Source organism: Balaenoptera ricei, chromosome 10 (assembly GCF_028023285.1).
Source record: "Balaenoptera ricei isolate mBalRic1 chromosome 10, mBalRic1.hap2, whole genome shotgun sequence".
Lineage (NCBI taxonomy): Eukaryota > Metazoa > Chordata > Mammalia > Artiodactyla > Balaenopteridae > Balaenoptera > Balaenoptera ricei.
This window is the reverse complement of record NC_082648.1, coordinates 91,581,119-91,596,023: the sequence shown is the minus strand read 5'-3', so window position 1 is coordinate 91,596,023 and position 14,905 is coordinate 91,581,119. Positions and strand designations below refer to the sequence as shown.

The window sequence follows — 14,905 nt, the reverse complement described above, 5'->3', positions numbered from 1 at the left end:
TTATATCCCCATCCACTCTGTGCCAGGCCTGGCTGGCTGCCAGAGAGAGCAAGAGATGATCAAAGTCCAGTCCCTGCTGGCGAGGAGCTCAAAGTCTGGCAGCAAAGACAGACATTTGGAAGCAAATGAGTGCCATTTGGAAGCCAGAGTGATGACTGGGGCCACATGGTAGGGGGTCAAGAAGACACAGGCTCTGGAATCTCAGCCTCCAGCCCAGCCACTTACTAGCTTAGCTATGTGACCTTGGTCCAATCCTTGGACTTCTCTAAGCCTTGCTTTCCTCATCTGTAAAATAGGCAGAGTTATAGTATCTCAGAGGGTGATTGGGACATTTCAGTGGGATAATCTAGAAAAGCTCATCATAGGGTCTGGCTCACATTGGCACTCAAGAGTTGTTATAATTATTCACAGAGGGCTTCATGGGGACTGGGGGTGAGGGGCACAAATTTTCACAGCACAGGTGAGGATGCAGTTGAGCAGGCATTTGTACTTTGCTTATGCTTCTTCCTTTGTTCAAACCTTCACCCTAACCCCACTGTGGAAGGAACAGAGGCCCATCAACACCTGCAGGATGTATATTTCTCCCATAGATTTTCAACTCAGCGAGGATTTTCTAAATACTTGACTATGGGGAAGGCCCAGGTACCACCTAACTCCTATGGTCTTGCTGCAGACAGGACCTCTTATGGGGCAGCTGCAGGACATGAGGCGGGGGATGAGGGTGGTGGAGGGGACATTTGGGGCAGCAGCGTTTTACCAACTCATAGAGAAGTATTTTAGCATTTTAACAACTGGCTAACCATCTGCACATTTGCAAACCAGCCGAAGGTCAGTCTGGCCTCTGGTCCAACTCAGCTGGTCTATGGTACATGCTTCCCCCCATGTACCTTGCAATTTCCTACCTTGGAGCCTTTGCCGGCTGCTCCTCCCACTTAGAATGCCTGATCTTATTCATCTTTCAAAGCCTGACTCAAAAACCATCATCCCTGAGTCCCTCAGCAGTTTATCTGCACCTCCCTTCTGAACCTTGGCACTTTCTATCTTTGATGATAAATGAGCTGCTCAGGGCAGGAGTCCTGAGAGGTCCCTGGGCTCCGCCTCCCCAGCACGGGGCCACTTCTGAGCCCTGTGAACTTGGGCAAGTTGCTTATCCTCTCTGCCTCACTTTCCACATCTATAAACTGGGTATGACAATAACAATTCCTCCCTCCTGGAGTTATCATGAGGGATAAATGAGTTAATTCATGTAAAGTGCTTATAATGGTGCCTGGCACACATAAGACTCTGATAAAGACCAGCTCTTCCTTTTACTATGCTTAGGGCAGGCACTCAATGCGTGTTCAATGAATGAATGAAGAATGAACAACTGAATAAAAAGTCCAGTAGTAAATAAAACAAGTAATTAACAATATTGAAAAGTATAATAAGAAATGAAAAGCTCAAGTAGCAATGAGGTAAAGATTTAAGAGGCAGGGTCTATATATACATATCCAGCAATTTGTTTCAGGAGGTTAACATGTTTCTCAAAGGTTTTTAACTGTTGTCTAATCAGATGAAATGATTTGATTATCATTATTCCACTTATATTAGTGATATTTATTGAAGCCTAAGCCAGGGAAAATCTTAGAAGGAAAAGGATAGAGGTGGAGGAAGCATATTAAAACAAGAATGTACCTGTTGGGAGATTTTCAGACTTTTAACCTTTGCAGGGAATCGTATGCCCTCCCCCTCACATCCGACATCCTTCCCATCCCCGTGGCACAGCACCCCGTTGACAGAGTAAACTCTGGACTCAAGCTTCCTACCTTTGCATCTCAGTTCTGCTCCAATTAGCTGTGTGACCTGGGCAAGCTACACAACCTCTCTGAGCCTGAAGTTACTCAGGAGAAGATAAGAGATTGCGATAGTGTAGGATATGCTACTACACTTGCAGGATTCTCGTGAGGACCCAATGACTAATGCACTTAGAAGAGAGGTTAGCATGTTGTAAGGACTTGGTAAAATTTGGTTGTGATGATGATGATGGCCGCTTTGAAAAACTAAGATGATCAAAACACGGAAACACGCAAAATGCCTCGGTAGGGGAGCTGGTCCCTGGTCCCTACACTTCCTACCTTATTGCTTCAGGAGTGGGATTATCACGGGCTCTTTTTCCTGCAATGGGGACACTATGTGCACTGAGTGTCTAGTTCAGCGACGTCCAATAGAAGTTTCTGTGATGTTGGAAATGTCCTATCTCTGCAGAATCCAATACAGGAACCACTAGCCACATCTAGCTATTGAGTATTTGAAAAGAGGCGAGTGATACTAAGGAACTGAAGCTCTAGTTTTATTCAATTTAAATTCATTTAAATTTAAACAGCTTTGCATGGCTAGTGGTTACTATACTGGATAGTAACTAGTTCCTTAATCTTTGTATCATAAAGGTAAGGTTTTCCTTCTTTTTCCCTTAAATAAAGAGAAGCTGGTGTCAGACCAGACCAGACTGCTGTGGCAGCCAGTTAACTGGGATTCAGAAAAGACCTGGATATTGAAATGAACAAGTGAAGCACATGCATTTGATCAGACTAACCCCCCATATTGGGAGAGGGGGCTGTTTTTAAACTTGAGCTCCCAGCTTATTACCTGTGGTCAGGAGCAACTGCACCCTCTTTGGCTGGGAAAAAACTCCTGGGCAACTGCGTGTAAACAGTTTGACAAGCCCTGAGGGCTGGACGTGTTTAACAGCCCTTTAGCTGGTGTGGTTTAGGATTTGCCCTGCTGCCTCTCCCCGGGGAGGACACCTGTCAAATCCTGCCTCACCTTTCTCCTGCACACTTGTGGCTAATTTGCTATTCCCAAGCCTCTTGAGAGGAGCCGGCCACCTTGTTAAGTGGAAGATGATCATTATATTTGGATGCTCAGCACCTTCCCTTGGCTGTTGCTCCAAAGCCTGAGAGTTCCACAGGCTGGTCACATCTGACTTCTGAAATCCATTCATTTCAGCAAATTGCAGAGGGATCCAGCATCTCATGAGGTAAGAGTAGCGGCCCTGCAAGGCTCAATCCAGCCCCCAAAGCCTGAGAAATATTTCTTAGGCACCTATTATGTGTTCAGCTCTACCAGAGAGACAAAAATCAACAAAAGGCTTATTTCTTGCCCTTGCATAACTGAAAATGGGGGTTGGAGTAGGTTGGGGAAATGAATGACAGCACAGTATCTTGTTATCACAGTATTCACGTGATGCTCCAGGGACCAGCAGCATCAGCACCACCTGGGAGCTTATTAGAAATGAAGCATCTCAGGCCCCGCCCCAGACCTAATGAATAGAATCAGCATTTTAATGAGGTCCCAGGAGATTCAAATGTACATGAAAATTTGAGAAGGCCCGCTATAGTATACATCTAGGTTATAAGCACCATGACAGTGAGAATAATAATGGCCATTATCTATAAAGAGACTAATGCATGCTGGATTTTTAGTGCTTTCTATATATTAACACATAATAGCTTCACAACAGCCCTCTGAAGCAGATTCTATGATAGCTCCCATTTTACAGATAAGAAAACTGAGGCTCAGAGTGGTTAAGTAACTTGTTCAAGGTCACAGAGCTAGTAAGTGTTAGAACCAAGATATAAACTCTGGCTCCAGAATAAAAAATATCCAGAGATAAAATTAATGTGCTGTGAAGGTCCTTAGCTTTACCTAAATAGCTTCCAAACAGCATTTTCCTACTAGTAGCAACTAGACTTAATCGTCTCTTCTGTAGATGAAGGCATTTCTACCTCACAAAGTTGAGTGTAAGGATTAAATTAAACTCTGAAAGTAAAGTAGCTCACATAGCACATGGCACATAGTAGGTGCATCAGATGTTCATTACCTTCCTTCAGGCATCCTTATGCCTCCATCAAGGGAGGGCTTACAAGGAATCAGACGCAGTTCTGGTCTCTTCACCTCCCTTCTTAGAATCCTTTCCAGCTCCTCACTGCTTATAGGAGAAAGTCCTGACACCTTGGAGGGTCTCTCAACCTTCTTTCCTGTCTAATTTGTTGCTCTACCCAACACCTCTTCAGAACAAGGTCTCGCTTTCTGTTTTCTCACCTTCCTGCCCTCCATGGTATGCATTCTGTTCCCTTAGCAGAGAGCTTCCTTCCCTATAGCCATGCAGCATTCATTTGATGTTTTTGATACTCCCAGACCTGCCCAAGTGTGCAACTTACTTAACCTCACTGCACCTCAGTTTCCTCATCTGTGAAATGGGGAGAAGTGAGGCCAGCTCCTGCCTCAAGGGGTACTGTGATGATTGAATTAGTTAATACACACGAAGTATAGAGCAGGACCTGCCACATACTAAGTGTTGATCAAAATCTCTTATAATATCTAAGAGGAAGTCAACCTGGTTTAAGAAAGTAAATAATAATCCCTGCCAGTGATGGATCACCTGCTAAGTGTCAGTGATTGTGTGTGGCAGTTACATAAGTTAGTTCATTAGTCATTGAAACAGCTCCATGAAGTAGGAATGATTATTTTTTGTGTACAGCTAAGAAAACTGAGGCCTGAAGCATGTGATCAGTAGAGCCAGTGGCAATCTAAGGGCTGTCTGAGTTGACACTGGCAACATGGCTCTTTGGGCTGAGAGAGAACATATAGGTTTCAGACCCAGCTCTGTTCAGTTCCGCAAGCATTTATTAAGCACTTACTATATGCTATCCACTGAGCTAGGCCCTGGACACTCGGTGCATCCTGAGGTGGTAGGAAAGGGTTCTTGGAGGAGGTGATGCCTCAAATGAGTCTTGAAGGCTGAACTGATGGGGGTAGTGAGATGACGGAGCAGAGGGGAGGCAGTGGTCCAAGAAGAGGGCAAAGCATGTGCAAGGCACTGTGGCACTGCCTTGCAAATCCACTGAAAATATGCTTATGACTCCAGAAAAGTCCACTCATCCCTCTAGGCCTCAGTTTTATCATCTTTGACTGGAATGAAGCATGTTTGACACGCCTGTTCTCAGCTTTCTCTTGACTTTAAATTCCGTATCCAATGATGGAACAGTCCTTATTTTGTGAAACAACCAAACACCTTTTGAATATACACAGAAAACTAAGATTGGAAGGAAATACCCCATATGGTCTCAGTGCTTATTCCTGGATGCAGAGACTATGGGTGACTCAAAGTTTCTTCTTTAAAGTTTTTGTGTACTTATATTTTATGTAATAAGTGTATTAGTTTTATATCCTGTAAACATTCATAAAGATTACAAAAAGATTCTAGAGATTAGGGATGAGGCTTTCAAATATTATTTCTTTAAAACCATAGTCCATGGACAGCAAGACAGACTAGGGAAGACAAGCACAGAGCAGGGCCTGATGCCGGGAGTTCAGACACTAATTCTGCAACGTTAGCTGCATGACCTTGGCAAGTTAATCAACTCCAGTTAAGTTAATGTAACCAAAAAAAAAAAACAAAAAACCAACAAACTTTCAAGAAACATAGTTACCTTCCCTCAATGCAAGCTACTTTGATTTTTTTTTTTTATTCAATTCTACTTAATTTTTTTAAAATGCAGGTTATAACCCACAGCATCAGGGGAAAGGGCTAAATAGTATTTTCAGCCTTGTGGGCCATTTGGTCTCTGTCACAACTAACCACAAGTGCAAAAGCAGCCATAAATAATATGTAAACAAGTGGGTATGGCTGTGTTCCAATAAAACTTTATAAAAACAGACGGTAGGCCAGGCTTGGCCTGTGGGGTATTGTTTGCCAATCTCTGCACTGCGTTGGTTTAATGGCCCATTAATGGGCTGTAACCTACAGTTTGAAAAATATTGGGATTAGAGTTGCTTTTACCCTGGCCAGATGAAATAAATTGCAGCAACGCTCATGTCACAAATAGATCATGTTTTAAAACTTTGTTTCTTAAGTTAATTATTTAGAATTCAACATGCATTTGTTTTTCATTAGAACCATTTATATAATGGTTGGAATTCCAGGCGAGCCCACAAAAGCCCACACATAGCCCTGCAGAAAACAGGTCTAATATATAAAACAGGTTCTCCCACTCTGGGTTGTCCCCATTCATCCACTGACTATGAATTTCTCCAGGACCCACTAGCAGTGGGTGGACATTTTAGGGGACTTTTGTGCCAGATGTGACCACTGCCCTCAAGAAGGTGAGAAAGTAGCATTCTTCCTCTGGGGAAAGGCGTTCTGCACTGCTGCTTAAGATGTCAGGAAAAAACAGTCCTCCTGTCTCCTCCTTCTTGCTGTTGAGGTTCCTAGGGTGTCAGCCCAAGCAGTGTTTATGTTGGGGAGTATTTACTGTGGTGTGTAAGCCAATCAGTTGTGAGCTGTGTGGCTAATAATGGTCAAAAGTACTGAACTGTGCAAATGATTCATTTGTGTGTTATTTATTTTAAAAAAAAGTAAAGTAGAAGAGTGTAGTGAACCTTTGTCAACTTTTTTGGGTGCTTGGAACCACTGATGACCTTACCATTTGGAGAATTTCCCATATTATTATTCCATACTTCAACAAGGTAGAAATTCACCTTTCCAGACACCCCTGCTACTAGGGTGCAGGGATGGGACCCAGGCTCCACTGATTTAGAAGCAAGTGGTATGACAGAGATGGAACATGACAAGAGTGGTAGCAGAGACATTCAGCTTTCAGGGGTAATGGTGACAGAGGTTCTGCTGGGAGTGGCCAAAGTCCAGCCTCAGTGGTGTAAAGTCCAGTGTCTATGGCTCTGAGCAATCCTGGGGTGCAACTTGGGCACTGCTCCAGGTTGTGTGGGCTCAAAGCCTGCTTCTCTAGCTTCAATGCCCTCCAGAAGTCTTCTTAAGCGCTACTAAACATGTAGACTCATGGGACCATCATAGGCTACACTTGTCCTGCATGACAACATCAGACGTTCCTTTTACTGGGAGTCTTTATAACGATTCACCCAGCCATCTCAGAGCTATCTTCTGCCCTGGTGACACTCAGGTGCAAGGAGATAAGATCCAATTGGGTGGTTGTGAGAACTGCCCTGCTTTATGAACCCCAATATCTCTTGTAACAACTCCACAGAAGTAGCTTCCAAGGTCCCTGCAAGGGACGTTGCCAGTTATAAGGATCAGTGAATTCAAGGAAGCCCAAAGCTCTGGAAGTACTATACCAAGTACTATAGATACTTGGTATTTATACCAAGTATCTATAGTTCTACAAGGCCAGATCTAAGGTACCACCCTAGGGTCATTCTGACCATTAGCAATGTTGCTTAGTAACACAGTTGATATTGTAATTTTTATCACGTTTCCAGGGGAACAGAGCTAGAAAATTAACCCAACGTCAAATTCTCATGCAGGAGGGGAAAGGATTTGTTAACCCTCTGCCTACCTGGGCCTCCCAGAGGTTTTCTTTCTGCTAAGCAGGTTCAACTCTTGCAACTAAGCATTCCTACTAGTAGTGCTGCTTGTATCAAGGATACCTCTGCTCACTTGTGTTCTGATATACATTCCTTGATGGGAAAGAATGGGGAAGGGTTATAATTAGAAGGCTGGAAATTTTGCATAACCCTGGGTATGTCTGTTGGAGTATGTTAAAATTTGGATATCACCTGTCACATATTGATGTGCTGGGGTGATCTTTTGGGAGGGTTTCTTAGAAGATGTATTTGGGTACCATTAACTTCTAATATCTGGTATGTTTGCTTTATTAACTCTATTTCCTCAAGTGTAAATTCTTCCATTTGTTAAGACTGTTCTGTTTCTTCCATTCATTTTCCTCAAATAGTTGGTGACTGGTGATTGTATACTTATGTTTGTGGTTGAGATTTCCCTGGTAGACACAGGGAAACAGATGTCTGCCACATCTGTTTACACAGCTCTGCTTACAAAAGGGGTGAAAGCTGCCACTGCCTAGATGTAAATTCTGGTTTGTTTCCCATGAGACTCGGGGAGAGTAAAACTACCTAATTGTCTAGTCTTCTAGGTGAAGCTGATCTCTGTTCCTCTCGGGCATTACCAGTTACTCCAAGCAACAAAACACTCCTATTTATCCTATTCTTTTTAATTTTATGGTGACAAATTACTGAAATCATTCATGGCCAAACACATCTAGGAATCACTAGTATTTCCAGTAATGATTTGGGGCAGGGAAATTTTGTCATAGATTTAAGATGATTCTATTAAAAAATAGTAGTAGCTTCACATGACCCCTATCCTCAAAACTGAGGTGTTTACATTTATCGTTACTATTTGGAAAATAAATATAGCCTAATCATAATCGTACAAAATTTATCTGAGTTTTTTTTTTTTTTTTTTCCTAAATAAAGTATCTGAGGGACTGAAAGATTTCAGAAGCTCAAAAAATAGTAGCCAAAGTTCTGGAACAATTTAAACTACAGAAATTTTATACTGGTACTGAGCTTCTTCAAAACCCCACAATGAAAAATGAAGCTATCCAAAACCAATGTAGCAACTGGAAAGCTATGCCCACATGAAAGAGTCAAATGGTATACAGAGGCCTAGTTCCAAGTACTGCAGCCAAGAAAGGCTCTTCTGACAAGCAGAGATGGTTTGGGGCACAAAACAATCTGTATTTCAGTCAACAAATATGTTCCAGGCCTTTTGCTCGGCGTGGACAAAAAGCACATAATATTCAGCTCCTGTTCTTGAAGAGTCTATGGAAAACCATATAAACACCATGGCCTTACTTGACTTTGCCAGAACAGAGATAGAGAGTCAAGGAAATGTTGTTTGATTTGGGGGGGAAAAAGAAGACAGAAAGGGAGAAAAAAAACAGCTCCAAGTTAGAATCCTACCTCCCACTGGAAACGTCTTGTTTGTAAGTTTTGGTATGAAGCTGCTGTAAACACTTGGCTGGAAACAGAGTCCCCTCTCCTCTGAAGCCCTTCCCTGTGTGTTTTCAGACGCTAATAAATATCAACACCCAGCCTATCATGGAACGGGAAGAAACAGCTTTTCGTCTGGAAGGAATCATACCCAGGCTTCTTTTGGGACAACGATAATAACATTTTAGAGCCAAAAAAGAAAAAGAAAAAGAAGATGTATAATATCAGCTCCTTTTTTTGGGGAGGGGGGTGAGGGGAGCTCCCCTTGTGCCAGGCATGGCACTGGATGTCTTAGCTACAGTATCGAATTCATTGCTTACACCGGTCCCAAGAGGCTGGTTTTGTTCTCATTTCACAGTTGAGGAGAAGAGTTTCAATAGGGGTGAAATGACTCATTCAAGGTCCCAGAACTACAAGAAGCAGAGCCGGGATCCAAACCCAAAGGGCGATCTGACTCCCAAATCCATACTCTTTCCAGAGGACCAAAGTGAACAGAACTCAAAAAATGACAAGTTCTTTCTGTTTTGTGTCGTCCCCTGAAAATTCAGCCAAGGAGGAATACAAAGACCGAGATAATTGACTCTGACAAATTCTAGGACATGTTCTCTTTGCTCAGCTCCCCCTTGCAGTTCATGCCTCTTTAAAACTTGTCCCAGAAAGTTTGGAATCCTTAGATGGTCTCCCTAGACATACAGCCACTTCAACGACACTCTGAATCCTGAAATAGATTCCGGAAGGGAAGATGGAAACTACATAACAGAAAATATAACGGGAGCCACGAAACTGTGTTGAGTTGGGGGCAGGGGGTATGTCACACGATGAGATGTATATTTTAGAAGTTTCAGTCTGGTGGCCATGAGGATGGAGCTGGTCGGAGAATATTAAGCCTCCCGTCCAGGGAGACCATTTAGAAATCAAATGCAGTAATAGCAGTAAGAGGAAACGAGGGCCTGAACCATGCAGTGAGGCAGCAATCTGGGGAGGAAGGATTAGAGGAATGGGAGATGGCACAGACGTAGCATCAGTGAGACCTACTGACCAGTTGGCTGTAGGAAGGAGGGAAGGAGAGGAAGGAGTGTGGGGCGAGTCCCAGTTTTCTGACCGAGGTGACCAGGTTGATGGTGATGCCATTCTTAGAGACTGGGTGGGGGTGGGGGGGGAAGGAGGAACAGTCGGTTTGGGGGAAAGATGTTGGCTTTAGTTTTGAGGTGGTTGTGAGCACCCATGATGGAAATGTTCCATAGGCGGCTGGATCAATGGATTTGTCCCTTCTTTCATCCTACAAATATTTACTGACTTTGTGATATATACCAGATGTTGAGCTTGGCATTAGGTGTGGCGTGACAACCAAAACAGATGTGTTCTGTGCCCTTACGAAGCTCACAGGCAACAAACACACACACACACATTTGCTGTGTTGGGCAGAAAAGAATAAGGTGCCCTGAGAAGAACCAGCCTGAGAGTGTGAGACTTGACAGTGGAAACTGGAAGGCTGAGCTGGATCAGGTTCTGGAGCTCAGAGGTGGTGACATCTGGCTGGAGATGGAGGGGGTGTCATCTGCATAGAGGCGGGAATTGAAGAGTGGCGGGGTAGGTGAGTCAGAGAAACCGCCCTATTCTACAGGCTGCTGGGGTAGGGATGGGGGCTGAAGAACTAGGTACCCCAAAGGCCAAGGCCAATAGTTTCCATCCTCCCAGCCATCACGATTCATACTCATAGAAAGCAACGTCTTGGTGTGTCTGACTGAGGTTGTTTTCTGCCCAGGGACCACGGGCACGTTGCCACCTCTCCACTTTGGTCATATTTGGCACATGAAAATATGCACACGGCACCCACTGATTTGGCCTGGATGGCGGGAGACATGAGTAATCCTCTGATTAAGTTAATTCCAGACTGGATTGAAATATTGATGCTAACTTGGGATTAAAAAAAAAAAAAAAAAGAGTCAACTTCTGTCTCACTCATCCTGCATCCTCTACTCTAAACTGAAAGCCAAGAGACATGGTTTAGGAGCCCAATTAAGCCCGATCCATCCTGGCAGAAACAGAGCATCCAGTGAGCGTTTCAAAACCACTTGGAACCATTTAACAGAGGAAAGTGCATTGAGCCCAAACTGGGAGTTGTTCAGCTATTTGTGGATAAGATCTCCAACAACAATAATAAAAGGGAACATTTATTGAGCACTTACTACATGTTGGGCACTGTTCAATGCATTCAATCTTCAAACAGCCTTATGAAGGATTTATTCTTAGGACCCCTGTTTTGTAGATGAAGAAACTGAGGCACAGGGAGGCTAAAGGCACTTTTCCAAGACACCCTGGCTTTTAATTGGAAGAGCCTGGATTTGAACCCAGAAGTCCGGATCACAGAGCCTGTTCTTTAATGACTCGATAAACAGCATCACTACTGCAGTAGTTAGAGTGAACAAGCCTGTGTACACAGGAGGAGGGGCCTGATTTGTGAGATGCTGGGGGGAGATGTTCCCTTAGGAACAGATGTTCCCTTAGGAACACATCTCTGTGGACCTGTTCCCAGGGGAAGAGGGGACGCCTACAGGCAGCCTCCTTTCCTGATGGTGGTTTGGATGCCTTGCCTCTGAGAGGGTGAAACCATCCTCAGAAAATCTTGGGATTTTCCAGGTAGACGGCAACCGGGAAAGCGCTTAGTGCAGCTGCTCGTTTACAGGTGCGGAGGCTGAGGCATGGGCAAGTGGGCGGATGGCGCTGGGGAGCAGCAGAAGCCAGGTCAGAGGGAGCTTCCTCTTCCAGGAAGCCCTCCCTTCCTTCTCTGCCATGAGGATTCTGCTTCATGGGAACTGCTATGCTGTCTCCTGCTCACATGAGAGGCCCACTTCTGGCTGAGCAAGTGTTATGGTTTCCCCCTGGAATCCCCAGGGCAGACAGGATGAAATGAAGATAAAACATCTCCCACCCAAGGAGCTGGTATCCCCCTAAGCTGCCTTCACAAGGAAGCCCCCTTGCACTGCAGAGGCCTCATCCCTCCAGATTTGCAAACCCTCTCTTCTGACCCAGGCCACTTTTATCCCAAACTGGACCAGCCCCATGCAAACCCATTTCAAAGATTCCACCCAGGTCTCTGATAACCCCTCAAGGTCATCTAGACCCCTCCGGTGAGTTTCTGGAAACTGGGCAGTTCTGACCCCCAGCATCCCTCTCCTCCCCCACTCCTGTACCACCCTGGAGGCAATACCTACTCACCATAAGGTGGTGTTGGCCAGAAGGGAGCCCCTCTCTTTGGCCATCCAAAGCCAACACAAGTCTTACCTTTCCACCTGGAGGTTGACTTTGGAGGGCTCCACGTTGGGATTTTCCCATTCCATCTGCGGGCAGTGCATGAAATAGCAAAGGGTGTACAGGGCCTCGGGTTCCCAGTAGAGCGCCCCCTGCTTGTGGTGCAGGGGGGTGCCATTGCCATGGTGCTTGGCGTTGAGGGGCTGCAAGTGATGCATTGCTCGGGACACCAGGTCACCTGTGGACAGAAGTTAGATTTCAGATCCTTCAGGCAGCCAAGACTTGCAGAGAAGATGTGCCTGGAGATCTCGGCAGAGATTTCCATCCTGAGATTCCCTCATTCAATGGGAGTGGTCCCATGAGACCTCCAGGCCACACATCAAGCAGAGAGGAAAGCATTTGTTCATTCACCACACGAATGTCAAGGGCTTACCAGGTCTGGGGTGCTGTTTCAAGCACAGAGGGCTGCTAAGATAACTCCAGTCCTGCCCTTCTGGGACCCATTGTTTCTAACAAGTCACAGAAAGCCCTTTGTATGTGTCTGCTTCTGGCCTCCCTCACCTTGGGACACACCCTCTGTCACATCCTCTGCTGTAACCAGCACTGCCTTCTTTGCAGTCACAAGAACTGTCACTTGCCTTTAAGCCTGGGCATACACTATTCCCTCTATCCAGAACATTCTCTCTCTCCTCTTTTCCAGGCTAACTCTTACTGATTATCCAGGTATCGGCTTATATATTAATTTCTCCAGGAAGCCATCCTGGAATCTCCCTCACTCCCCTGTGTCTCATATCACACTGTACTTTCTTGGGTACAGCATTTAGAGCACTGTGTCACAATATTCTTTTTCTTTGTCAGTTGTTCCCAACAACAGCGACTCAGTCCTAAATGACACTTATTATGCGATAGCACAATTCTGAGCACTAATTCATTTGATTCTCACAATACCCTATAATTAGGTACCTTTATAAACCCATTTTACAGATGAGGAAACAGAGGCTCAAAGAGGTTAAATAACTTCTCAGGGGTGCACAGCTATGAGCAGCAGAGGGAGGATGTGACCCCAGCAGTCTGGCTCCAGAATCCATGCACTTAACTGTGCTCCTTGAGGGGCATGTTTTACTTTTCTCAGCACTGGCAAACCCTGAGAACACTCTGGTCTTTCTCACGCTTTCTCAGAAGGAAACCAGCCTTCTCCTTAATCACACCAAAGCTGCATGCTCCCAGGCTGGCCATGGAGGGAAGATCCTCCTGTGGGATGCTGGCTGGGCCTGAAGCCCTGACTTTTCTTGGCTAAGATGGTGTTTCTCAAACTTGGATTGCTTGTAAGCGACCTTCATAAGTGTAGCTGTATCCAAACACCACCGGTACCATTATTTACTTAATCTTCAATGGACTCCTTTTGTTTTTTAAAATACATATATCTAAAAAGGAAACATTATGCCACTGCCATAAACGGAAAATCAGTATCACCTGCCATAAACAGAAGGTCATTGTGAAAGCTAACTTGATGAAAAGGAAACAGTGTAATTAATTTATAGCTGAATTCTGGTCCTGCTTTCTACTGTTATAAATAATAAGTGAGAGAGTTGTTAGGGGCTCATATCAAGTGGAGCCTTTCTTCTGAAAGCAATTAGAATTAAAATAGAATTTAAAAGAGTCACTCCCATGACCAATGTTATTTAAGGCACTGCCCCTGTCCCACTGGAAATCATCTCATGCACAGTGGGAGGTGTTGCACACTTGGGGAGACACTCCTCTAAGATATCTGTGATGGTGAATTTTATGTGGCAACTGGGCTAGGCTACGGTGCCCAGTTGGCTGGTCAAACACTAGACTAGATATTGCTGTGAAGCTATTTTTCACATGGGATCAACATTTAAATCAGTAGATTTTCAGTAAAGCAGATTACCCTCCATAATGTGGGTGGGCCTCATCCAGTCAGTTCAAGGAAGGCCTTAGGAGAAAAGATAGAGGACCTTGAAGAGGTAGGAATTCTGCCTTCAGACTCATGACTGAAACATCAACTCCTACTGGAGTTTAAAGCCCCCATTCCCAGTCCTTCATTGCCCAGCTGAAACCAAGCCTGCACAGCCCACCAGTTCTCTGCCATCCAGCTGTACTTTTTTTTTTTTTGGCTGTGTTGGGTCTTCGTTTCTGTGCAAGGGCTTTCTCTAGTTGCGGCAAGCGGGGGCCACTCTTCATCGCGATGCGCGGGCCTCTCACTATCACGGCCTCTCTTGTTGCAGAGCACCGGCTCCAGACTCACAGGCTCAGTAGTTGTGGCTCATGGGCCCAGTTGCTCCGCGGCATGTGGGATCTTCCCAGACCAGGGCTCGAACCCGTGTCCCCTGCATTGGCAGGTAGATTCTCAACCACTGCGCCACCAGGGAAGCCCCAGCTGTACTTTTTAACATGACACTTTATACCTAAAATCCAAACCCAAGAAAGTGAGGCTCAGTGAGAGGCAGGAGTTTCTCCTCTGAAGGCCCAGGACCTGCCTTCTAGGTTCCCATTTCCTATCTGAGGAAAAGGGCCACTTCTTCAAAAGAAGATTGAAAAGAGGACCATTCACCCCCTCTGTGGGAGTGAGACTATGGAGATGAGGTCTCAGCTGAGGGTGGAAATGGCAAATATTCCCCTTTCTCTTCCATGCCCATGGCAGACATGCTTAGTCAATCACAGAGCCCTTATCCACTAAGTGTAGATGCAGCCTTAAAAATCCTTCTTGAGGCAAGATTCCAAGTGACCACTATTTCTTTTTTTTTTTTTTTAATTTATTTATTATTATTTATTTATTATTTATTTTTGGCTGTGTTGGGTCTTCGTTTCTGTGCGAGGGCTTTCT

At 44.8% G+C, this 14,905-nt stretch overlaps 1 protein-coding gene across 2 annotated transcripts in view; it reads right to left on the bottom strand.

Annotated features, from left to right (window-relative positions):
- Positions 1-14,905, bottom strand: part of ABTB3 (ankyrin repeat and BTB domain containing 3) — a 307,345-nt gene that overhangs the window by 96,246 nt on the left and 196,194 nt on the right. For both annotated transcript variants that reach the window (XM_059936832.1, XM_059936833.1), the window contains exon 3: positions 12,091-12,295. In XM_059936832.1, coding sequence (XP_059792815.1) covers positions 12,091-12,295 — 205 coding nt within the window. The remainder of the gene's footprint in view (positions 1-12,090; positions 12,296-14,905) is intronic.